Here is a 23,716-nt window from a genome sequence, read left to right on the forward strand (position 1 = left end):
TACTACAGTGCATGCATGTAAAACATCCAGTACGTAATGGATCTGATCCAGTACGTCAACGCGCTACAGGCTGCAGCAATAGTTCATTACACTGTAGTCCTGAGGTCAATTTCACTAGACAACTCAGACGCAAGTTACACGGCAATTACACGGAAGGATCCGCTCAAAATACTAGGCCTGCATTGCAATTATCAACAATTGTTTGTTTTATATAAATGCTGTTTTCTCCTCTTTTTTTACTTTACTTTTTTACTCTTTTTGACACTTTTTGCTCTGCTCCGCTATCAATCCTATATATATATATATATATATATATATATATATATATATATATATATATATATATATATATATATATATATATATATATATATATATATATATACAGGGTGCGATTTGTGAAAAAAAACAGAGGGAGGATGCTTTTGAAAACTGTTTTGTTTTTAATACGACGGAAACTGTATTTAACGTGATCACAGTTTAGTAAAAAAACATTGTACGTTAGGCCTATTAATTGTAATGATTTCATTTCCACGCTTATTCAAACAACAAATAAATTATATAGAGAAAGCGAGCAAAGAACACAACAGAGCTTTTTGAAACTCCGAATCAGTTAAACCAATGCAATCATCGAAATGATTCAGCTCTCCAATCGGATCGCGTATCACGTATCATTTGATTTAGATCGGGACGCCGGAGCGGGTTCGCGGGGTGTTTTTATCCCCACCGTTTATATATATATACTGTATATATATATTATGCTAAGTTTCATGACAGAAATCAGGGATTTATATCACTAGGTGGATATATCATGGCATTCTTTTGTTATTTTGTTGTAAATCTATATAAAAATGTATATGATATGTATGAGATATACAGCTACAGTGATATAAATTCCTGATTTCTGTCATGAAACTTACAGCAGTAGCTGTGTTTGTCTATTGTGTGTGTTGTGTAGGATCATGCACTGGGCTCGTCGCATTGAACAGGAGATTGACAGAGTCCTGCAGCACATCAGTGGCGCTCAACAACTGAAAGGGGTAAGACTGTGTGTGTGTGTGTGTGGCTTTTCCAGTATCTCTGTCAAACGTGTGCTCATTACCGTGGGTCTGGCTCGCATGTCAAACACCCACGAACAATGAAGAACTCAGACACTCCTGCAGAATATAATGATCCTGCCATTCCACCACCGAGAGGCTACAGCGTCTGAATGCATCATGAAGCTCTGTGTGTGCGTCTGCTCACATCACTGAGAGAGAACAGATGGTTCGCCCCTCATTCATTTACCCAGAATGCCACAGTGCTGTAGACAGAATGCTTCACTGCTGATGATGATCAATACAGGCATATAACCAGAACGTTTGTAGATGCATTATTTGTTAGGTCATCATTATTATTGAAGATAAACAGGTTTCTAATGATAACTAATGATCTTTTAATGAAGAACCTCTAGAGATGAGATTAAAACCGGCGGGATTTTAATCAGCAGGAATACACATCATGTGTCATCTGAACCATCCTGACCCTGGATAATGCTCTTGACCCTAACACTTGACCTCTGACCTCGACTTTCATCAGTCTTTGTAAGAGGAGTGTTTGATTGTCTCTCCATCTCTACAGACTCATATTTCTCTGAGTGTGCATTTGTTTAATGCATTTTGATGCATTTATGCATTTTTTGTTCACATTTTCACCATTAAATATCACTGATAATGCATTACATTTTTTGTTGTGATGTATTTAATTTATGAGGAATAACATCATAGTTGGAAAAACTGAAAGTAAAATGAAATACAGGATGGAAAATTGTGGTGTGCAAATTGCATTCAGCTCTAATTTTGTGCCGTTGTCACATTTGCATATTTCAAATTCGAGAACCAAAACAATGCAAACAGATAAACATTGCTAAATAAAAGCTGAGTCTCGTTTTATCCAGCAGGACTAGATTGGATTGTGTAATTGCTGCAATATTGTTTTTATTGTTTTTTTTTTCTTTGGGATAACAAGTTCATGGGCTTCATCTTGACTCATTGTCTTGGTTTAAACGCTGCGTCTGAAAGTTCAAGTTGTCAGTGTGTAAGTGTGCGTGTGCTTGATGTTCCTGTATTGATCTGAGCTCTAAACAGCTCTCGTTCTTGACTCGGAGGTTATTTACCGGGTTAATGAGGCTTCAGGCTTCAGTCACGCCGCTGGATTTTCAGCAGCTGTTGTCTCGCACCTCACACTGGAGTGCAAACACTCATTTACACAAGGTGGAATCACTGCAAAATGAGTTTATTTTTAGTGCGTCACGTCTGACAGGAAGTTACACGGGTTTCCCAGTGATGAGCATTAATAATGCAAAGCACAAACATGCAGCTCACTCACCGTTTCCCCCAGCTGATGGATCCTCTTTAGTATATTTAGTACATCAAGAGAATATATATGTGCCATTCAAAAGTTTGGAGTCAGTAAGATTTTTTTTTTTTAGCAAGGATGCCTTAAATTGATCAAAAGTGGCATTTACAATGTTACAATTTTTTTTTCCAAATCAAATTCCGAATGCTTTTCTTTTGAGCTTTCTATTGATCAAAAAATGCTGAAAATGATAATCAGAAATGTTTCTTGAGCAGCAAATCAGCATATTAGAATGATTTCTGAAGGATCACGTGACACTGAAGACTGGAGTAATGATGCTGCAAATTCAGCTTTGATCACAAAAATAGATTACAATTTTATAGATATTCAAATAGAAAACAGTTATTTTAAATTGTAATAATATTTCACAATATTACTGTTTTTACTGTATTTTTAATTAAATATATGCAGCCTTGGTAAGCAAAAGAGGCTTCTTTCAAAACCATTTAAAAAATCTTACCAACCCCAAACTTTTGAATGGTAGTAGTGTATATATATATATATATATCATCAAGAGGATGTTTTGATGATGTTTCAGATCTACAGTGAGAAGAGAAGGCAGTTCAGTCTGGTCAGAAATAACCCTCGAGAAATCGTAGAGAAAGTTGCGACTGACATCGAGAGACTGCTGGCCAAGAAACGCAAAGCGCTTGAGGTAAGAAAACACAAAATCACACACGCATTTCCTTAAGGATCATTTTTGACGGTTCTGGTCTGTATTTTCCTCCAGAAACTTGCGAGTGAAGCAGAGCGTCTTCAGAAAGAGCATCGGTGGCAGGATGGAATCAAGGTCAGATGACTTTAACCTCACCACTTCATGGTTTTTATGGTCACTTATGTGCATTACACAATATGTTTTGCACAGTTTGAAATTTCATTTATCACATTGCTTTTGCATGTGTGAGTCATCTGAGTTGATTCAGACCAATGACTCCTGTATTGTTTCAACTGATTCATTAAAATGAATCGCACCTCTCGAGCGTTTCATTCTTGAATCGAACGCTGCACTTTTTTTTTTCATCTGCGATACTTGATGCTCTTTTTCCTCTGACATTCACATCTATGTTTCTCTGCTTTACAGACAAACACACACGCTGTGAGTCATGATTTCTGTGAGTCTGTAGCTGGAGGGTCTGTTTAAACCCAATAGATTGCGATGTCTCGTTTTTCTGACTGATTTGACTCATTAGAGCTGTTCAGCTCGACTGACCACACATGATCATACAAGTGAATTGTGCTAAACTAAGAGTTTGTCATGTGGAGGACATCTGTATTTGAATCTTCAGGTTCTCGAACTGATCCTAAACAGCAGATTTTTGTATCTCTGTTCTGTGTGTGTTTATTTCAGGAGGAAAATATTGAATATTATAACTCTAAAGCAGAGATGGACTATGTGAGTACATCTCTATCTATCGCCCATGAGAAAACGACCGTAACAAATCTTACAATGCAAGACTTTCAGTGTAGATTTTCATGGTTTAAAAGTGGGCCTGCGAACTATTTTAAGAAAAGCATATGTAATGTAAAGGAAAATGATGCTTTTTTGGTATGTTTTTAGAAAATATTCATGCATTCATACACCATTTCTTTTTAGAAGCTGGATTCTCAAACTTCTAACTCCGAAAGTACTATTTTGCATGTTCATTTATCACCATATGACAATGATTGTGAAGATCAAACTCAAGCTGAAACAATGGACTCTGATTATATCATGATTCTCATCAGGACGGTGAGGACATTGATTCCCAGATGTCGTTGAAACTGGAGTTTGTGTATGATCCGAACTTCAAAAACCATGTGAATTACTCACACACTGCCGTCCAGATCCCCACAGACATCTACAAAGGCGGTGAGGAACCAGACTGATGCGATTAGATCTCTGTATGAGTCAATGAGAGTTCATGACGTATCTGTCTGTCGGTAGCTCCGGTGATTCTGAACGAGCTGAACTGGACGCAGGCGTTAGAGCGAGTCTTCATAGAGAACAGCAGAGACGACCCATCGTTGCTCTGGCAAGCATTTGGTAGCGCCACCGGCGTCACAAGATACTATCCAGGTAACTCTGTGCATGATGAGGCAGATCACAGTTTGTTTTGTGTGAATTGTGATACCAACCAATCGGATTGCAGCCTGAGACCACTAGAGGTCGACCGATAGTGAATTTTGCCGATACCGATAGCTAGGTTGGACCACACTGGCCGATACGATTTATCAACCGATAGTTTTTTAAAGGGGTCATATGACATTGCTAAAAATAACATTATTTTGTGTATTTGGTGTTTATGCGGTTTAAGGTTCAAAAAACACATTATTTTCCACATAATGTACATTATTGTTTCTCCTCTATGCCCCGCCTTTCTGAAACGCTTCGATTTTTACAAAGTTCATCATTCTAAAAAGTGAGGTATGCTGTGATTGGCCAGCTATCCAGTACGTTGTGATTGGCCGAATACCTCAAGCGTGTGATGGAAATGTTACGCCCCTTACCATACTGTGATGCCGTGCCCCGGCGCGATGAGACAAAACCAGTAAAAACCATTATAAACGAGGCATTTGTTGCATCCAGTGGGGACATAATTACTGATTATATTGACTTATACTGTCTTTTTACGCGTTGTGTTGCGTATCGCGCCGTGTAAACATAAAACCATGTCTGCATTTGTGATCAGAGAAACAACAAGCGCTACTCTACACTGCTCAAAACTCGCGTTTGAATCATCAGTGGCAAATTCTTTAAATATGAAAATGTACTTACAGGCTGTGAGTCAAAAGCACCAGACTGTCCTTGCAAAGTTGGAATTGCCCCACTTTATAGAAACAGACACCGGCATTGTAGGCTACTCTCCCAGGAAACAGTCCTCGTCCTCCATAAAATGCGCTGTACACATCTGAATATTTGGTTTGAACTGCTCCGGAACAGTGTTGTAAATACAACTTAACCACTGATTTCTAGTTGTTTCCTCTTTTGGAAGACCAAACAAAGTAGTTTCGCTTTTATAACAAAACACAGCGTCTCCACGACATGGCGGTGGTGGCAGCAACAATACTACACCGAGAATCAAAGTTACGCCTTCTTTCTTTGCGTGAACATTTGGGCGGCATTATGCAAATCTTCCCACATCGTGACGTAGACATGTGGGGTGTGTTAGAACGAGCCGTTTTAGGTAGGCGTGGTTGACTCTTAACTTTTATAAAGAATATCTCTTTGGATTTGAGACTTTAGTCTTTCTAACTTTACAGATCTTCTTTATGCACCAAGAGCTTGTAACACTCCAAAGAGAAAGGAAAAATTGAAATCGCATCATATGACCCCCTTTAAAATGGATTCTGAACGCAAACTAAAATAGTGCTTCGCACTTGTTCCAGCAATGGACTATCGGTGCCGATTAATCAGCAAAACTGATCAATCAGTCGACCTCTAGAGACCACATATGTGCCAAATAAGTAACATATTTTCTTTTGTAGCTGCTCCCTGGAGAGCGCCAGATAAGATCGACCTTTATGATGTACGACGCCGACCGTGGTAATGCATTTCCTTTCAAGTGTTTGATTATTGTTTCTTTCAGTGAACCGCATTTGTTGCATCCAGTGGGGACATAATTACTGATTATATTGACTTATACTGTCTTTTTACGCGTTGTGTTGCGTATCGCGCCGTGTAAACATAAAACCATGTCTGCATTTGTGATCAGAGAAACAACAAGCGCTACTCTACACTGCTCAAAACTCGCGTTTGAATCATCAGTGGCAAATTCTTTAAATATGAAAATGTACTTACAGGCTGTGAGTCAAAAGCACCAGACTGTCCTTGCAAAGTTGGAATTGCCCCACTTTATAGAAACAGACACCGGCATTGTAGGCTACTCTCCCAGGAAACAGTCCTCGTCCTCCATAAAATGCGCTGTACACATCTGAATATTTGGTTTGAACTGCTCCGGAACAGTGTTGTAAATACAACTTAACCACTGATTTCTAGTTGTTTCCTCTTTTGGAAGACCAAACAAAGTAGTTTCGCTTTCATAACAAAACACAGCGTCTTCACGGCATGGCGGTGGTGGCAGCAACAATACTACAGCGAGAATCAAAGTTACGCCTTCTTTCTTTGCGTGAACATTTGGGTGGCATTATGCAAATCTTCCCACATCGTGACGTAGACATGTGGGGTGTGTTAGAACGAGCCGTTTTAGGTAGGCGTGGTTGACTCTTAACTTTTATAAAGAATATCTCTTTGGATTTGAGACTTTAGTCTTTCTAACTTTACAGATCTTCTTTATGCACCAAGAGCTTGTAACACTCCAAAGAGAAAGGAAAAATTGAAATCGCATCATATGACCCCCTTTAAAATGGATTCTGAACGCAAACTAAAATAGTGCTTCGCACTTGTTCCAGCAATGGACTATCGGTGCCGATTAATCAGCAAAACTGATCAATCAGTCGACCTCTAGAGACCACATATGTGCCAAATAAGTAACATATTTTCTTTTGTAGCTGCTCCCTGGAGAGCGCCAGATAAGATCGACCTTTATGATGTACGACGCCGACCGTGGTAATGCATTTCCTTTCAAGTGTTTGATTATTGTTTCTTTCAGTGAACCAGTATCTGCGTTTGGAGACTTCTAATCATTGGTCAAACTGTCCAGTAAACCTACAGTAAATAAACTTTTTTGTGCATAGTCAGGCAGTTGATTTGAGCTTTGATTGGTCAGTTTAGGTTTGAGGGCGGGGCTTAACGGATCTTAATGCTTAAACTTGTATCGCTGTTTTCCTCATTCAAGGTACATTCAAGGAGCGTCATCGCCCAAAGATATGGTCATCCTCGTAGACGTGTGAGTATTTGTGTGTCCTCTTACAAGCTTTATGTTTGCATGGTTTTGTTTAACATTGACATCTTTCCCATTCATAGGAGCGGAAGCGTCAGTGGACTCACTCTCAAACTGATCAAAGCTTCGGTCATGGAAATGCTCGACACACTCTCAGACGACGATTACGTCAATGTGGCCAGGGTCAGTCAGCTACTTTTGATTGCAGGATTTTGAAAGTAGCTTTGATTTGATAGCCCAATTTGGATTTTCGTGGACAATATCTATCCGAATTGTCCAAAGAAATGCATATTTTGCAGGAAACATTTAAAAAGAAATGCTGGATTTACTCAATATTTTACTCAAATTTCAAAGTGCATCATCCATTGAAAAAATTACACACTTGGTAATCAGCTGATAAAATATTCTAAAAATATTTGCAGACATAATGGAATAAAAATGCTTTAATTAAGCTAAATAAGTTAGTTATGTGTTAAATAATCACCTTTTTTCTTTTCAGCTCTTTTAAGCTGTATATTTACATTTTCTCTCTCTCTTTCTTGTCGTAGTTCAATGAGAAGGCTGAGGCTGTGGTGCCCTGTTTTAAGCACCTGGTTCAAGCGAACGTGCGCAATAAGAAGATCTTTAAAGAGGCTGTGCAGCAGATGCAGGCCAAAGGAACCACCGATTACAAATCCGGCTTTCATTTCGCCTTTAATCAGCTGCTAAATGTGAGTCTGAACACAATATACGCAACAACTCGACAAAATCAGTTACAGTCGGGAACTTACAATGGAAGTGAATTGAGCCAATCTGTAAATGTTAAAATGCTGTATTAGTATTAACATTATTTTAGTGCAGAAAAATCACTTACTAACCTTTTCTGTGTAGTTATATCCATTTTTACAACTTCATTGCCATAACGGAACACCATAAACTCTAAAACAACTGTAAAAATAAGAATTTAATGCCTTTAAAATATGCATAAAACTTTTCGACTTCTTGAGTCAGTTTTGACATGGTGTAATTTAATCTTGTAAAACATCCATAACTTGTTAATTTCGTATTAAAATCATATAGTACCTGATTCATAACATACAAATATGCATAACATCACTTGTAAAGCCTCAGTTGATATCTGGGGCAAAATTATCCCGTAAATATGTAACTATTTTTTTCTTATGTCTCTTGAAAAATGTTTTCAAAAAATGTGGAAAATATATATATTTTGGTTATTCGTGACACATTTCCGAAATTTGGTTCCCATACTAAAACTATGCATTTTTTAGACATGTTATATACCGCTCCAAGGTCAAAAAGGACCTCAAGGCAAATCGTGAGTTAAAGGGTTAGTTCACCCAAAAATGAAAATTAGGCTGCGTTTTACTCACCCCCGATGCATCCTAGGTGTATATGACTTTCTTCATTCAGACGAATCCAGTCGGAGTTATATAAAAAATTGTCTTTGATCTTTCAAGCTCTATCGGTGCACTCAGCGGGTGTTACATTGCTTCAGTCCAAAAGACGTGAAATAAAAAGCACCCTTCCATAAAAAAAAAGTGCCTCACACGGCTCCGGGGGGTGAACAAAGGCCTCCTGTAGCGAATCGATGCGTTTTTGTAAGAAAAATATCCATATTCAAAACGTAATAATCACTTGAATCTAGCTTGCACTCACTGTTGTAAAACGGAAGCAGTTCCGGTGGAATTATGTATGAGGTCAGCTTTGAGCATGCGCCGGTCAGAAGTGACGCACGTGGAGAGATCGAAACAAAACAACGGCCACAAATAAGAAGTACAAAACGAGGATTTGTAAAGAAGAATGTCGGAGGATTTCGATATAAGCCAAGAGGAGACTGGTTTTCCTTTGCTAAAGTAAGGAAACTTTGCTTCTTTTGATCATTTAAACAAACGTTGGTTTTCACGAGACTCACCGGCGCATGCGCAACGCTGACCTCATACGTCATGCTCCCGGAACTGCTTTTGTGTACAACTGCTGATGCAAGCTAGATTCAAGTGATTATTACGTTTTGAATATGGATATTTTTCTTACAAAAACGCATCGATTCGCTACAGGAGGCCTTTGTTCACCCCCCGGAGCTGCGTGAGACACTTTTTTTTATGGAAAGGTGCTTTTTATTTCACTTCTTTTGGACTGAAGCACTGCAACACCCGCTGACTGCAACGACAGAGCTTGAAAGATCAAAGACAATTTTTAATATAACTCCGACTGGATTCGTCTGAAAGAAGAAAGTCATATACACCTAGGATGCATCGGGGGGGGAATAAAACGCAGCCTAATTTTCATTTTTGGGTGAACTAATCCTTTAAATAGCTTTTCAGCTTAAATAATACACAAGTTTAAACTTGCTCCCTTAAAATTATAAGCATCAAATTTCTGCATTTAAATCATTCAAAAATGGGTCCCATTCACTTGCATTTTAAGAATTGCACCATAATGTACATAATGTTATAAAATATAAACAAGGTCAAAACAAAAAACATAGTTCATTTGATTAAAGAAATGTGATGATTTATTTCTTTGTTTCGGACACAGTATTCCAATCTTCTCTCTTTCTGTTTCTCGTTCTCCTGCAGAAGACAAATGTTCCTCGAGCCAACTGTAATAAAATCATCATGTTATTTACTGACGGAGGGGAGGACCGAGCTCAGGACATCTTTGAGCAGTACAACTGGCCCAATAAGACGGTCTGATCATCACCGCCCATACCATTTCACATGACATGATATGATTTATATCTTCTTTCTCTGTTGAGCGTCTTTTATTTCTGGTGTGCCATTGTCCTCTGGAAGTGCTTGTTCCTCATAATTAGCCCTTTCCTCCAGCGAAACCGCTCGTTTCCTGTCTAATTTGCCGGGGTAATTGTGGGATATGTGATGGTCTCTGCAGGTTCGTGTGTTCACGTTCTCGGTGGGGCAGCACAATTATGATGTCACTCCGCTGCAGTGGATCGCATGTGCTAATAAGGGTGAGACACATGCTCAGACGCAAAAAAAAAAACCTTGCCGTACTGTGATGATACAAGTTGACTTATGTGGTGATGCATGTTGAATTATACAGAAATTACATGTGACATCTCTGTCTCGGCAGGATACTATTTTGAGATCCGCTCCATCTGTGCTATAAGGATTAACACCCAGGTGAGCTACACACACACACATTAATGTGTGCAAGTGTTCATATTATGGCTGGCAATTTAAAATGAAGCACCATTGTGAACATTCGTTTGATTTTCAATTTTAATGTAACTATTTTCTTGATCGTTTGGTGTCTCGCAAATCGCACATATGAGGCGCTTCAGTAGAATGATTCAAACTGATTCAAATTTCAGAAGCAAAAACAACATTTGAACTGGTATGTCTGATTTAGTCAGTTTGGCGTGTTCAGTGAATCGATTCGTAAATCAGCATATGTGCTTCACTCAAAAATGTTTGTGGACTCGCAAATTTGAGAGCAATAAAACACTTCAATAGTATGATTCAAAGCAATGCACACTATTGAAATTATTTTGTACATTTGATTCATTTCAGTGGAAAAGTGTTTATTTCAATTAAATGATTTGTAATTGATTTGTTTTGTAGAACATATGTGCAGTGGCTGAGCCAGAGGGGTGTCCAGGGCACTGGCACTTTCATAATAGGAAACAAAGTCTCAGCATTAAAATTCTGTTCGTTTTGGGTTAGCAGAGCTCATTAACATTTAAAGGAAAATGACAAAAACGGCTTGATCTGAAAAGAGCTGTTTTTGACAGGGTAAAAAGGTGTTTTTTACACTACGATTGAGAAATTAACCAAACTATGTTACATACTTTTCATTAAGACTTTAAAGAATCATATCAACTTGTGGAAAATGGGCATCCTATGACCCCTTTAAAAATGTCAAATATTAATTAGAATTTTGGAGCTCTTTAGTGGTGGGACGGTTCACATGCGCTCCCACTTTGCCTTAGTTCAAGCGAAGCAGGAGCGCTTTCTAATTAGCATGAAATAAACATGAATGATCATCCGAGGATATGTTGAAAGATACACTGCGACTTTCTGAATGTACTTTGTCTCATGTGATCACTCAATGAGTGTCTCAACCGCGGAAAGACAGCAGCTTGAAACATTGACAAAACATTGTCACATAACCTCAGAAAATCCATTCAGTCTCCATAAACTAGTATGAAAAATGACATTATATTTTTACTCATATAATTACTCTTTTTTTTTTTTGTAATTAATAAGAAAGTATAGATAAGTTATTATAAAAATGGTCTAATATAAACTTGTATACAAATCAATTGTTACTTTTAACCTTAACAATGGTTCCCTGTATAGTTTAGTTTAGAAAAATGTAGAAACAATTACGTGCTTAATTGCAAGCTTGTTAATTATTCCCACCAATAGGCTTAATTCTCACTCCAGGCTGAACTCAGAAGTTGGCAGCCCTGTTTGAAGTAAGCTGAAGTATTAGGTATCCTGAACAACATACAAAATTCACTGTATAAGTTAATGTTAGATCTTTTGCTCCAACCGCTGCTTAATCAGATAATAGAAATAAGAGAAGTAAGTTTCAATAGACTAAGATTTGAAGTTACGGTATAGGATTGTATAGCTAATGTGGGTTAATGTTGTTACGGGGCAAACGAGACGCGAGACGTGCGGATCCATGTGCAAGGCTTTATTTACAAAGGTGTGGTCAATAAACAGGCATTGGTCAGATAACACAGGTATATCACAGGCAAGACAAAGAATATTCCTAAGGCTAGCATGGGTCTTCGATCGGCGAACAGTATCCAGAGGGCTTGACAAGAGGGGTAATCCAATAACACGAGCAATAGTCCAGACGAGGTACAAACAGTCCGAAACAGCAAGACAAAGGGTTAATCCAAGAAACACAGGCAGAAGGTCAGGAAACAGACAAAAGGCTACACGAAGTGACTATAGACTAAGACTAGAACTAGGAATGGCTCCGTAATGCAGCTATCGCTAGAAGAGTGATATACGCTAAACAATACTCGGCAGTGAGAGAGAGGAATGCTGTGTTCAAGTCCTCCTGGGACGTTCGTACTTACGAGTTGACAAGTCATAATTACGACGTCAGGTGCATTCAAGTCAGTTTAGCCAGCACAAGATGGCGATGTACCTTCTATTAATAAATTACATTAAAATACAACAGGGTCTGTTAACTCTGCTTATAGAAAATGAAGAGCAAAGAATTCGCATCAGGTGTGTTTTGCGTTTTTTTATATTTTTTTTAGACCAGGATCCCAGTATAACTGATTTTCAGCATCAACAAATGCTAAAATACAGCCATTTTAAAAAGCTGTTAGCTAAATGCAACATGCATTATGGCAAATCAAAAGATTTTTCACCTATAGGTGCAAAAATGATAGCATTTTTTTTTATTTGGATTTCATTAACTAGCTGTGTAACAAGAACATGACCAATTTAAGTTTATAGGACAACTAAACTATCAATTTAAACAAAAATTTACTGTCAACTACAGATGTTGCATCCAACGATTCTGCCATGTTTCTCATTGACACGCCCCCAACTCGGAAACACTGGGCTTAAAGAAAATTTCGAGTTTCCCACTCGTAATAACGACTTTGTGGTGGCGTTCATGTGCGTTCAACTCGTAAATACGATCTATCCGACATAACTTCTTCTTCTTCTTCTTCTTCTTTGGTTTTATGGCGGGTAGCACCAATGTTAAGGTGAATTATCGCCACCTACTGTATTGGAGTGTGAACCAGAGTGTTTACCCTTTCATAAGAAGAGGACAAAAAATTTAAAAAATAATAATTACTAAATAAAATAAAAAAATGTTTACTTCTTTACCTCAATCCAACATAACTTGAACACGTCCATGGCTTATGTAGGGTGTGTGATTGGTTACAGCTGTGTGCAATCAGTGCAATGGATGATGGGAAATGTAGTCCGTGGTGACGCGTAACAGTCTGTGTAGTGAGAGAGTCAATATGATGGATGAGTGACCTCTGGTGGTGAGTGAATGGAAGTTTATAGACAGGATTCGTGACAAATGTGAAGTAAAATCGTAGGATTTATTCATGCTTTTTTTATGCCAGATTGGAGTTATAAACTGGTTTTCTGTCATAGTCTATGGACCCCCTGAATTAGCCTTGGCCTCCCCATGTATAAAACTCTAGCTCTGCCACTGCTTATGTCACTCAAAGATGTTTGTTGTCCCACAACTCACAAGTTTGAGAAAAAAATAGTGTGATTCAAACTGATTAAAATTTCATTGAGTTGGTACATTTGATTTTTTTTCGTTTCATTGAATCGATTCATAACTGATTTGTTTTATACAACATGTGCATCACTCACAAAATGTTCATTCCCACAACTCGCAAGATTGTGAGCATCAAATGCTTTAATAGTGTATTTCAAACTGATTCTGACACTATTTATTTTAGTGAATCATTTTATTTATGTAAATTGATTAGTAAGTGATTTGTTTTTTACAATGTATGCACTTCACTCGTCTCTCAGTTCACAAGTATGATTCAAAATTCAGTGAATTGATACGTTTACATATTCATTTCAGTGACTCTGTTCAAAGTGTTTGTCACAGTGAATCGATTTGTTACTGATTTGTTTCATAAAATTTGCGCATCAAAAATGTTATGATGGGAGTCTCTGGTTTTATTAAAATATATATTAGTAAATATTAATGTTTATTAGTACGTATCGTCATATTGGTGTATGTAATTAATTAAATTATAATTGTTTCTATTAAAATTAAACATCATCATCCCTTATGTTCATTTAGTAAAACAAAAGCATGCCTTGATTATTTGAATGAAATTTGACTGTTTTTTTTTTCTCGTGGTATACATTTTATGGTTCCTGTGAATAGAAAAAAAACATTCTTTTATTTCAGCGCAAATACATAAATACTGAGATATTCCATTTAGAAATTATCAAAAATTATCAGTCTATATATTATATTTTTGCCATATCACTTAGCCCTAATACACACTCGGATGGCGTATTAATGAAAGGTAAAATGCTTAAATGAATGTGTGTGGCAGGAATATCTGGACGTGTTGGGCCGCCCCATGGTTCTGGCAGGAAGAAGTGCCAAGCAGGTGCAATGGACCAACGTCTATCAGGACGCGCTGGTGAGAGTCGCTTCGACCCGCCTGCTGTGTGTGAAACATACGGCCCGCTCAGATTCCGTCATACTCTGATGCCTCATAAAACCCTGTGAGTCTGAAGAGTGTGTGTGATGTGGTTCATTAACAGGGTCTGGGGCTGGTGGTGACGGGGACAATGCCGGTGTTCAACCTCACTGTGGACGGAAACTCTCAGGTGACGCTCAGTCAATGACGGATCAGCACTGACAATGAACTCTCTTGTGTTCACATCACATCATTGACGGCAGTGTTTGTGTGTTCAGAATCAGCTGATTTTAGGGGTTATGGGGGTCGACGTTCATCTGGATGAGCTGAAGAGACTCACGCCACAATACAAGGTGAGGTCATTGACACTGAAAAACCTATGACTGATACCCTGAGCTACCTCGACAGTTTCGTTTTTCTAGGTTAACAAAACCTTGTTTAGATTAAGTGATTTTGTTATATTATAATTTGTTATTTTATGATAAACATATATCACCAATATGTTTTTTAAAATGTGGTTAATATGATTTTTTTAGGAATCTGTGTCTGATATATATTATTAAAACTTCTAGTTTGTAATGATAGACTGCTTGTCTAATCAATAAAAATGTGTTGGCTCCAAAATCTTTATAACAGTTGAAGCATATTTACTGTTTTGTCAGATATGTAGAGTGGATTCTAAGTTAATGTTGCATTAAAAAAATTAATTTTTTGGATGTTTAATTTGCGATCATTGATTTTACATTGTACATTGTCATTATATAAGTCACTGGCTACTGAAAAACTCCCTATTAATGTTAGTTTTTCATCCCTTCATAATAAGAAAAGTACGGAGCCCCGCACATGACATGCAAGAAAAAATAAATAAAATTGTACGCACGATTTACTAATTCGTTCCCTCTATGTACTAAAACGTGCGCACGATTACTATTTAATTCCCTGGATTTGCTAAATCGTGGGCACAATTTACTAATTCGTTCTCTCGATTTATAAATGGTGTGCACGATTTAGCAAATCGAGGGAACAAAATAGTAAATCGTGCACACAATTTTATAAATCGAGGGAACAAAATAGTAAATCGTGCACACAATTTTATAAATCGAGGGAACAAAAAAGTAAATTGTGTGCACAATTTGTAAATCGAGGGAACGAAATAGTAAATCGTGCGCACAATTTGTAAATCGAGGGAACGAAATAGTAAATCGTGCACACAATTTGTAAATCGAGGGAACTAAATTGTAAATCGTGCACACAATTTATAAATCGAGGGAATGAAATTGTAAATCGTGCGCACAATTTGTAAATCGAGGGAACGAAATAAATCGTGCACACAATTTTATAAATCGAGGGAACAAAATAGTAAATCGTGCACACAAATTTATAAATCGAGGGAACAAAAAAGTAAATCGTGTGCACAATTTGTAAATCGAGGGAACGAAATAGTAAATCGTGCGCACAATTTGTAAATCGAGGGAACGAAATAGTAAATCGTGCGCACAGTTTGTAAATCGAGGGAACGAAATAGTAAATCGTGCACACAATTTATAAATCGAGGGAACGAAATAGTAAATCGTGCCACAATTTATTAATCGAGGGAACGAAATAGTAAATCGTGCGCACAATTTATAAATCGGGGGAATGAAATAGTAAATCGTGCACACGATTTAACCTACTATTTTTTTCCTGCATGCCATGTGCTGGGCTCCGTAGAAAAGGAAAACATCATCACAGACTCTTTTTCTTTCTCTCTGTATGTAGCTGGGAGCAAACGGATACATCTTTGCCATCGACCCAAATGGATACGTGCTGATGCATCCGAACCTGCAGCCTCGAGTGAGACTCTGATTCTTCATCTGCTCCATCAGAAATCACAGCACAATCACACTAATTTGTGTTTTTATGATTTATTTGTCATGGAAATAATGCCACAACGGTCCATTTTTGTATTTCGTATTATTTTGGGGATGCAATATGACCCAGATGTGTTCAGGACGGGTTTTGTAAATTTCATGCTTATGATTGTGTGTTTGTCTCAATGTTATTTTAATAACATTTTATATATATGTTACTATATATACTATATATATATATAAATATATATAATAGTTTTTTTTTGTCATTTTTATTTTTATTTGAAAATGATTTTAATTGAAAATGATTGCGTGTTTGTCTCAATGTTATTTTAGTAACATATATATATATATATATATATTATATTTTTTATTTATTTATTTTTCAAATAAAAATAAATAAGATATAAATAATGTTTTATTTAATTTTAAAAAATGTAATTTAAAATAATTAAAGAAAACTAAATTAAAACTAGCTGAAATAAAATGATTTTTTTTTTAAGTATATTATTTTAGTTAACTTTAATATTAGGTAACTTTTTTTTTTTTAATGGTTTTGGAGAAAGAGGATTTGCCAGAGCCCGTGACGCTGGACTTCCTGGATGCAGAAGTAGAAGACAGCAGCAAACAGGAGGTACAGTCTTTACTAACCTAAAGCGCTGATTGTCCTCGTTGAACTTGCATCTTCCTCTGTTGTTCATAACAAATGAATCATTGTTTTCGGTGTGGGCGGCACCAGCACACTCACTTCATGTGTTAAATATGACATTTGGCTGAAGCAGTTGTCTGATCATTTCTGTTAAATCAGCAGGAGCTCATGGATTAGTTTTAACATCTGCTTTCGGTTCTTTTAGATTCGTCGGCAAATGATTGATGGCCGATCGGGAGAGATGACAATCAAAACTCTAATTAAATCAATGGATGAGGCAAGTGTGTGTGCCATTAATGTGTCAGATGAAACTAGGACATGTGTGATATCTGGGACATGACTTTCTATAAATGGCTCAAAATTACAGATTCAATCTTCAGATCTACATGTGTATGATGCCTCAAATGATGTCACTGATTGGCAGCATCCCAATTTGCATAACTGCTGTACAGACACGTTATTTTACTGTTAATTTTAAAGTACATAGAAAGTTAGTACTCCAGTTTTGACGTACAACTACGTCTTAATACCACAAATGAATTTATTCGCGTGTTTGCATTAAAATTGTGGCATCTAGATACATTTAATTGTTAAAACTCATTCGAAATACTTCACTCAAAAATAAAAAAATTGTTGAAAATGTACTCACCCACAGGACATCGGCGATGTAGATGAGTTCGTATCTTCATCAGAACAGATTTGGAGAAATGTAGCATTACATCACTTGCTCAGCAATGGATGCTCTGCAGTGAATGGGTGCCGTCAGAATGAGAGTCCAAACAACTGATAAAAACATCACAGTAATCCACAAGTAATCCACACCACTCCAGTCCATCAGTTAATGTCATGTGAAGTGAAAATCTGCATGTTTGTAAGAAACAAGTCCATCGTTAAGATGTTTTTTAATTTAATCCGTTGCTTCCAGTTAAAACATGAGTCCTCTATCCATAATATTGCTTTCTCAAGTGAGAAAGTCGTCTCATCTGAATCAGGAGAGAAATATGCACAGATCAAGCACCATTTACATGCGAAAACAGTAATAAAAGATATGTCAATGAATATGATATGAGGTCAAGAGGGCAACAGGAGATGGACTTTAGCGTTATTTTTTATTATGGACTTGTATTTTGGCCAGAATTGACCGTTTAAATTTAAAAAGCTTTAATGATGGATGTCTTGCTTACAAACACGCAGCTTTTCGCTTCACAAGATGGTAATTGATGTACTGGAGTCGTGTGGATTATTGTGATGTTTTTATCAGCTGTTCAGACTCTCATTCTGACGGCACCCATTCACTGCAGAGCATCCATTGGTGAGCAAGTGATGTAAAGCTACATTTCTGCAAATCTGTTCTCATGAAGAAACAAATTCTTTGGATGGTCTGAGGTTGAATACATTTTAGAAACTACATATTAGCACGAATAGTACAGGGATCTATGCATTTTCTGCTAAGTCCTAAGAAATGTTACAATTTTTGCATGAAAATGTCAGATAATGAAATGTTTTCCCGCAGCGCTACATTGACGAGGTCATGCGTATGTACAGCTGGACGGCCGTTAACGACACTGATTACAGGTACGAGTCGATTCGGCTGTTCAGATCGTAAGGTTTGACGTTAAACATGCTAAACTCGTGGTTTGTTTTCATGTGCCGCCCCCTGCAGTCTGGGTCTGGTACTTCCTCCGTACAGTGAATATTACATCCAGGCTGATCTCAGCGATGTCATGTTACAGCTGCAGTGTGAGTCTTTCATTTAATATGGATGAGGTTTTGTGTGATGTTTCATTCTAAATAATCTCTCCCGCATTTCTCTCAGATTTACAGTCTCTGCTGCCGAACTCGTTTGAGTCGGCTGGTCACGTGTTTCTAGCTCCCAGGTATGCACATCCATCCGTTATGATATTTCCTCTGGTTTGAGATATTGTGTGTTTTGTGTAGATGTATGGTCATCCACTCTCTTTCTCTCTCTGTGTATAGAGAATACTGCAAGCGTCTGCAGATGGCTGAGAATAACACACAGTTCCTGGCGGACTTCCTGTCTCTGATGGTGGAGATCTCACCTGAATCTGAAGACTGTAAGTAACGTTCACCTCTAGACCAGAGGACGACACCATATTACCAATATTACAGGCATAATAATTCAATATTAAGTACTCGTTATTAGGGCTGTCAAAAAAAAATAGAATTTTGAATATTCGTCAAATTTAAAATAATAATCGAATTAATGAATCATCATGAACTTATAATAAAATGTTAATAATTTAATAATTTTATATTCTCGCCATCTGAAATGTGAAGCTGCCTCACACAGATGAATTCAGCAAAACGTTTGTCTCCCATCATCAATCCATCAGTGAACTGTGAGAAGCTGATGACTGAATGTTTTGTAATGGTGCTCACAGGTGATCAGGGTCTCATTCATAACCTTCACTATGGATTAATTAATATTTCAACATAAACACTGATTACTAAATATTACAGCCCTGTAATTAATTATCACAGAGCTGATTTTTCAATCACAGGACCCACAATGAAATAACAGTATTATATTAGCAATATCTAATCCCAGCAGCCATAATTAAATGTTTGTTTGTTTTTTTTGCGATCATTACATTTCATATTATATATCAGGCACCCCATATTGTTCAACCACTATTGAAAAATGCATAAATTATGTAAAATTAAGTAGGAACATATTTTAAGAAAGTAAATAGTCTATTTTGATCTCATGTTGACTTTATACATTAATATGTGTGATATTCAGCCCTGTATGAAAGTGTTTCACTGTTTTAATGTCTCTGATGTTTGTGTCTAGCTATGGATGATCTGTTAATCTCAGAGAACGGCACTGTGGGGATTTTGGTCACCACGGCCGTGGAGGTTGTGATCGGGGGCAAAACCATGAAGCCTGCAGGTGTGTTTCTGCAAATAGGCTGCTTTTGTCATTCGCTCTCTGATAAACCAGCAATCAAGAGGTGAAAATCACTTTAGAAACTGGTCTGTCTCTGACTGTTTTCATCTGTGTTCCTGTTTATAGTGGTCGGCGTCAAACTGGATTTGGAGGCCTGGGTCGACAAGTTCAAGATCCTTGCCAGCAACGTATCAGACAGCAGACAGGCCGCACATAAGGTACGATTGTTCGGGAAAAAAGGAATTATGGAAGAAAAACATCATCTTCTAACATTGTGGTGAGAAGTGTGGTGAGATATCGTATCTTCCTGTTTGTGCTGTGCAGTGCGGCCCCTCCAGATCCTGTGAGATGGACTGTGAAGTGAACAGCGATGTGAGAGAAACTGCACACACAAACTCTGCATGATAACATCGTGTCAGTTGATCTGGTCTTGAATGTAGATGTTATGTTTCAGGATTTGTTGTGTTACCTGATCGATGACGGAGGTTTCCTGGTGATGTCCAATCAGAGAGACCACTGGAAGAAGGTGGATGCTCCGATTTTTTCCAACTTTTGTTAAGTGCACAAAAAATCTTGAGATTAATCGTGATTCATGTTAATCTGCTTTCCTGAGTTTGTGTGTCCTCATGTCCGCGTCTGTCTCAGGTGGGTTTGTTCTTTGGCGAGGTCGACCCCTACCTGATGTTCGCCCTCTACAACAACTCAATCTACGCCCGTCATCAGACCTTCCAGTATCAGTCAGCCTGCGAGCCAATGGCCAGCAGCCACACGGGAGCCGCGCACAGAGGATTCTACGTGGTGAGAAACTGATATAAATGATATATGATGTAGCATTATGAATCCATAAAGTGCAGAAGTATTTTGAGATTAAAAGTATGTTTTATTCTCTTCAGCCCTCCATTGCTGATTTTCTCAGTCTGGCCTGGTGGACATCAGCAGCTGCGTGGTAAATATATCCACACTATGTTGCTAAAATGTTCCCTGTTGGTTGTCAGAACAACATTCAGCAGAAATGTGTAACATCTAACGTCTATGGTTTGTAAATCAGTTCATGCCCTGATAACGTTGACTCAGATGCTCATGTAGTAATGTCACTGGTTTCTTTCAGGTCTGTTCTGCAGCAGTTCCTGTATGGACTCATCTACAGTAGCTGGTTCACCACAGGTTTGTCACATCTTCCTTAAAAACAACATCTTAACCCAGTCAAGCTGTTTTTTTCTGGTTTTATAGGCCACTCTTTAGCTGTTCATGCTGGAAAACCAGCTTTAACCAGCTGAGACCAGCTTAGGCTGGTTTAAGATGTTGTTTTTTATTAGCAGGACATTCCAAGACAGCATTCTAACCATAATGCAACAGTGCACAATCACACAAACAAATTAGCATGCTGCTAAACTATTGAGCCAATACTCCAAACTCAATAAATGCATTTTAATCAGACATTCTCTAGTGATACTTCATCAAATGTATTTATAAATGAGCTGTAAACATTCTGGGATTGCATTATGCACAATTGTGTCTTCTAGAAGATGTCTGGGCTGAGAGTTCGGACACTAAAGGGAGCAGCAGCTGTGTTACGGTTCACAGTCAGTTCTACTTCACCAACACCACCAACTCCTTCAACGTGCTGCAGGATTGTGGGAACTGCTCCAGGTGTGTGTGTGTGTGTGTGTGTGTGTGAAATTGATTTGTGCATAGTTATGCACTATTTTCCCAACACAAACTCTCTTTCTGTCAGGTTGTTCCACGCCAAAGACATTCTCTAGTGATACTTCATCAAATGTATTTATAAATGAGCTGTAAACATTCTGGGATTGCATTATGCACAATTGTGTCTTCTAGAAGATGTCTGGGCTGAGAGTTCGGACACTAAAGGGAGCAGCAGCTGTGTTACGGTTCACAGTCAGTTCTACTTCACCAACACCACCAACTCCTTCAACGTGCTGCAGGATTGTGGGAACTGCTCCAGGTGTGTGTGTGTGTGTGTGTGTGAAATTGATTTGTGCATAGTTATGCACTATTTTCCCAACACAAACCTGACTTTCTGTCAGGTTGTTCCACGCCAAGCGTATAGAAAACACGAACCTGTTGTTTGTGGTGGCTGAGACTCTGCCCTGCAGCTCCTGCGAGATCGAGAAACTCCTCCCTGTCAGAACAAAGTGTATCCTTCCTTCCCATAATCCTCTGCTCACAAAGCAACACTAACAGATACTGATCTGCTTTTATCCCTGAAATAGTTCTTTCAGCTGGCATCTGTGTTTGAATGATGGATAGATGACAGACGGCGCTTGTGGCGTTTCCTTAATTGTTATTCCCCAGCTCAAGAAGAGAATCCATGTGAGGTGTTAAACTCCGCCCGCTATCGGAAAGGCCCTGACAAATGCTTTGACTACAACACAGAGGTGAAGCGCTGTCTGTTGCTCTGATCAAACACAGTTTGTTTGCTTCTATAAATGATGTTTTGTAGACAACATTCATACAACCATCCAGAACAATTGAGCAATCACATAGCAACATCCTGGCAGCAACATAGCAACCTTCTGCCAACTGCCCACAACACCCTAGCAGCCACATGGTCAAACAGCCAAAACCCTCAAGCAATCACATAGTAATGTCGCGCACAAAGACATAGCAACGTCCTGGCAATTACTTTGAAAAGTCAAGTAATCGCATAGTAATGTCCTGGCAACTATCCAGAACACCCTAGCAACCGAATAGCAAATTCCTGGCAACCACCCAGAGCACCTATTAGCCACATAGCAACATCCTGGCAATCACCCAGAACACTTGGGGAATCGCATAAATATGTTCTGTCAACTACTCAGGATAACCTAACAGCTGCATAGCAGCTTCTTGGCAGCCACTCTGAGCACTCGAAAAACTGCGTAGCAACATCTTGCCAACCATCCAGAGCGCTCAAACAGTCGCATAGAAGTGTTCTGTCAACTACTCAGAAAACTCTATAAACCACATAGGAGCATCCTAACAACTACCAAGAACTCTCAAGCAATCACATAGCAACATCCTGGCACCACTCAGAGCACCCTAGCAACCGCATAGCAACATCCTGGCAACCACCCAAAAAAACACTTAAGCAGTTGCATAGGAATGTCCTGTCAACTACCCAGAACAATTTAGAACCCTTATAACAACATTTTGACAACCGCCCAGAACGCCCTAGCAACTGCCTGGCACCTACCAAGAAAACATTAGAAAACAACATATGTCCTGGCAAGCACATAGCAACATTCTGCCAATCACCCAGAACACCCTAGAAACCACATAGCAACCACCAGGAACACTTGAGAACTAAATAGCAACATTGTGACAACCACCTAGAACACCTTAGCAACTGCATAGTGACACCCTAAGCAACTACAAAGAACTCTCAAGCAACCACATCTGGGTAAAACACCTACAGACATCCTAGCAACTACCAGGAACACTCGAACATCCACATAGCAACATCCTGGCAACCACCCAGAACTCTCAAGCAATTGCATAGGAATGTCCTATCAGCTACCCAGAATAATTTAGAAACTGCATAGCAACGTCCTGGCAACCACCCAGAACACCATAGAAACCACATAGCATCATCCTAGCAATTGGAACAACTTAAAACAACATAGCAACACCCTAGAAACCTGTGACAAACAACTTGGCTATGTTTATGGTGAGTCTATAGTCAATTTTAACCTAACCGTTTTCTGTTTCTCTGTTTCCGGCAGGAGAACACGTCGGAGTGTGGCAGCGCTCACTCTTTACACTGTCCGATGCGAGTTCTGCTCTGGATTCAGTTATTGTCGCTTTACCTCATTCTACTATCGTAATCTGAGTCCCACTGCCTTCGGTGTTCCTGTCCCTCATCCGTACGCAACTCCGGTCCTGGTTTTCCGGCTCTCTATCTCATCGTGAGGTGCATTCCAGCTGTGTGCCATTACAGGGAAAACATGTCTTAGTAAC

General features: G+C 38.5%; 1 protein-coding gene across 1 annotated transcript in view; it reads left to right on the plus strand.

Annotated features, from left to right (window-relative positions):
* cacna2d2b (calcium channel, voltage-dependent, alpha 2/delta subunit 2b) overlaps positions 1-23,716 on the plus strand; it is a 30,886-nt gene that overhangs the window by 4,909 nt on the left and 2,261 nt on the right. Inside the window, exons 2-36 of the mRNA XM_016241906.1 lie at positions 959-1,040; positions 2,936-3,052; positions 3,128-3,187; positions 3,746-3,790; positions 4,123-4,246; positions 4,322-4,453; positions 5,863-5,920; positions 7,173-7,223; positions 7,301-7,400; positions 7,766-7,927; positions 9,794-9,904; positions 10,107-10,185; positions 10,308-10,357; positions 14,257-14,346; positions 14,471-14,536; positions 14,625-14,699; positions 16,105-16,179; positions 16,759-16,830; positions 17,051-17,122; positions 18,359-18,420; positions 18,509-18,585; positions 18,662-18,722; positions 18,823-18,920; positions 19,248-19,283; positions 19,661-19,759; positions 19,883-19,974; positions 20,081-20,128; positions 20,211-20,282; positions 20,402-20,554; positions 20,650-20,702; positions 20,865-20,920; positions 21,280-21,406; positions 21,805-21,914; positions 22,073-22,155; positions 23,482-23,533. Of these exons, the coding sequence (XP_016097392.1) occupies positions 959-1,040; positions 2,936-3,052; positions 3,128-3,187; positions 3,746-3,790; positions 4,123-4,246; positions 4,322-4,453; positions 5,863-5,920; positions 7,173-7,223; positions 7,301-7,400; positions 7,766-7,927; positions 9,794-9,904; positions 10,107-10,185; positions 10,308-10,357; positions 14,257-14,346; positions 14,471-14,536; positions 14,625-14,699; positions 16,105-16,179; positions 16,759-16,830; positions 17,051-17,122; positions 18,359-18,420; positions 18,509-18,585; positions 18,662-18,722; positions 18,823-18,920; positions 19,248-19,283; positions 19,661-19,759; positions 19,883-19,974; positions 20,081-20,128; positions 20,211-20,282; positions 20,402-20,554; positions 20,650-20,702; positions 20,865-20,920; positions 21,280-21,406; positions 21,805-21,914; positions 22,073-22,155; positions 23,482-23,533 (2,900 nt within the window). The remainder of the gene's footprint in view (positions 1-958; positions 1,041-2,935; positions 3,053-3,127; positions 3,188-3,745; positions 3,791-4,122; positions 4,247-4,321; positions 4,454-5,862; positions 5,921-7,172; positions 7,224-7,300; positions 7,401-7,765; positions 7,928-9,793; positions 9,905-10,106; positions 10,186-10,307; positions 10,358-14,256; positions 14,347-14,470; positions 14,537-14,624; positions 14,700-16,104; positions 16,180-16,758; positions 16,831-17,050; positions 17,123-18,358; positions 18,421-18,508; positions 18,586-18,661; positions 18,723-18,822; positions 18,921-19,247; positions 19,284-19,660; positions 19,760-19,882; positions 19,975-20,080; positions 20,129-20,210; positions 20,283-20,401; positions 20,555-20,649; positions 20,703-20,864; positions 20,921-21,279; positions 21,407-21,804; positions 21,915-22,072; positions 22,156-23,481; positions 23,534-23,716) is intronic.

The sequence above is a fragment of the Sinocyclocheilus grahami genome, unplaced genomic scaffold (assembly GCF_001515645.1).
Source record: "Sinocyclocheilus grahami isolate Dianchi unplaced genomic scaffold, SAMN03320097.WGS_v1.1 scaffold639.1, whole genome shotgun sequence".
Classification (NCBI taxonomy): domain Eukaryota; kingdom Metazoa; phylum Chordata; class Actinopteri; order Cypriniformes; family Cyprinidae; genus Sinocyclocheilus; species Sinocyclocheilus grahami.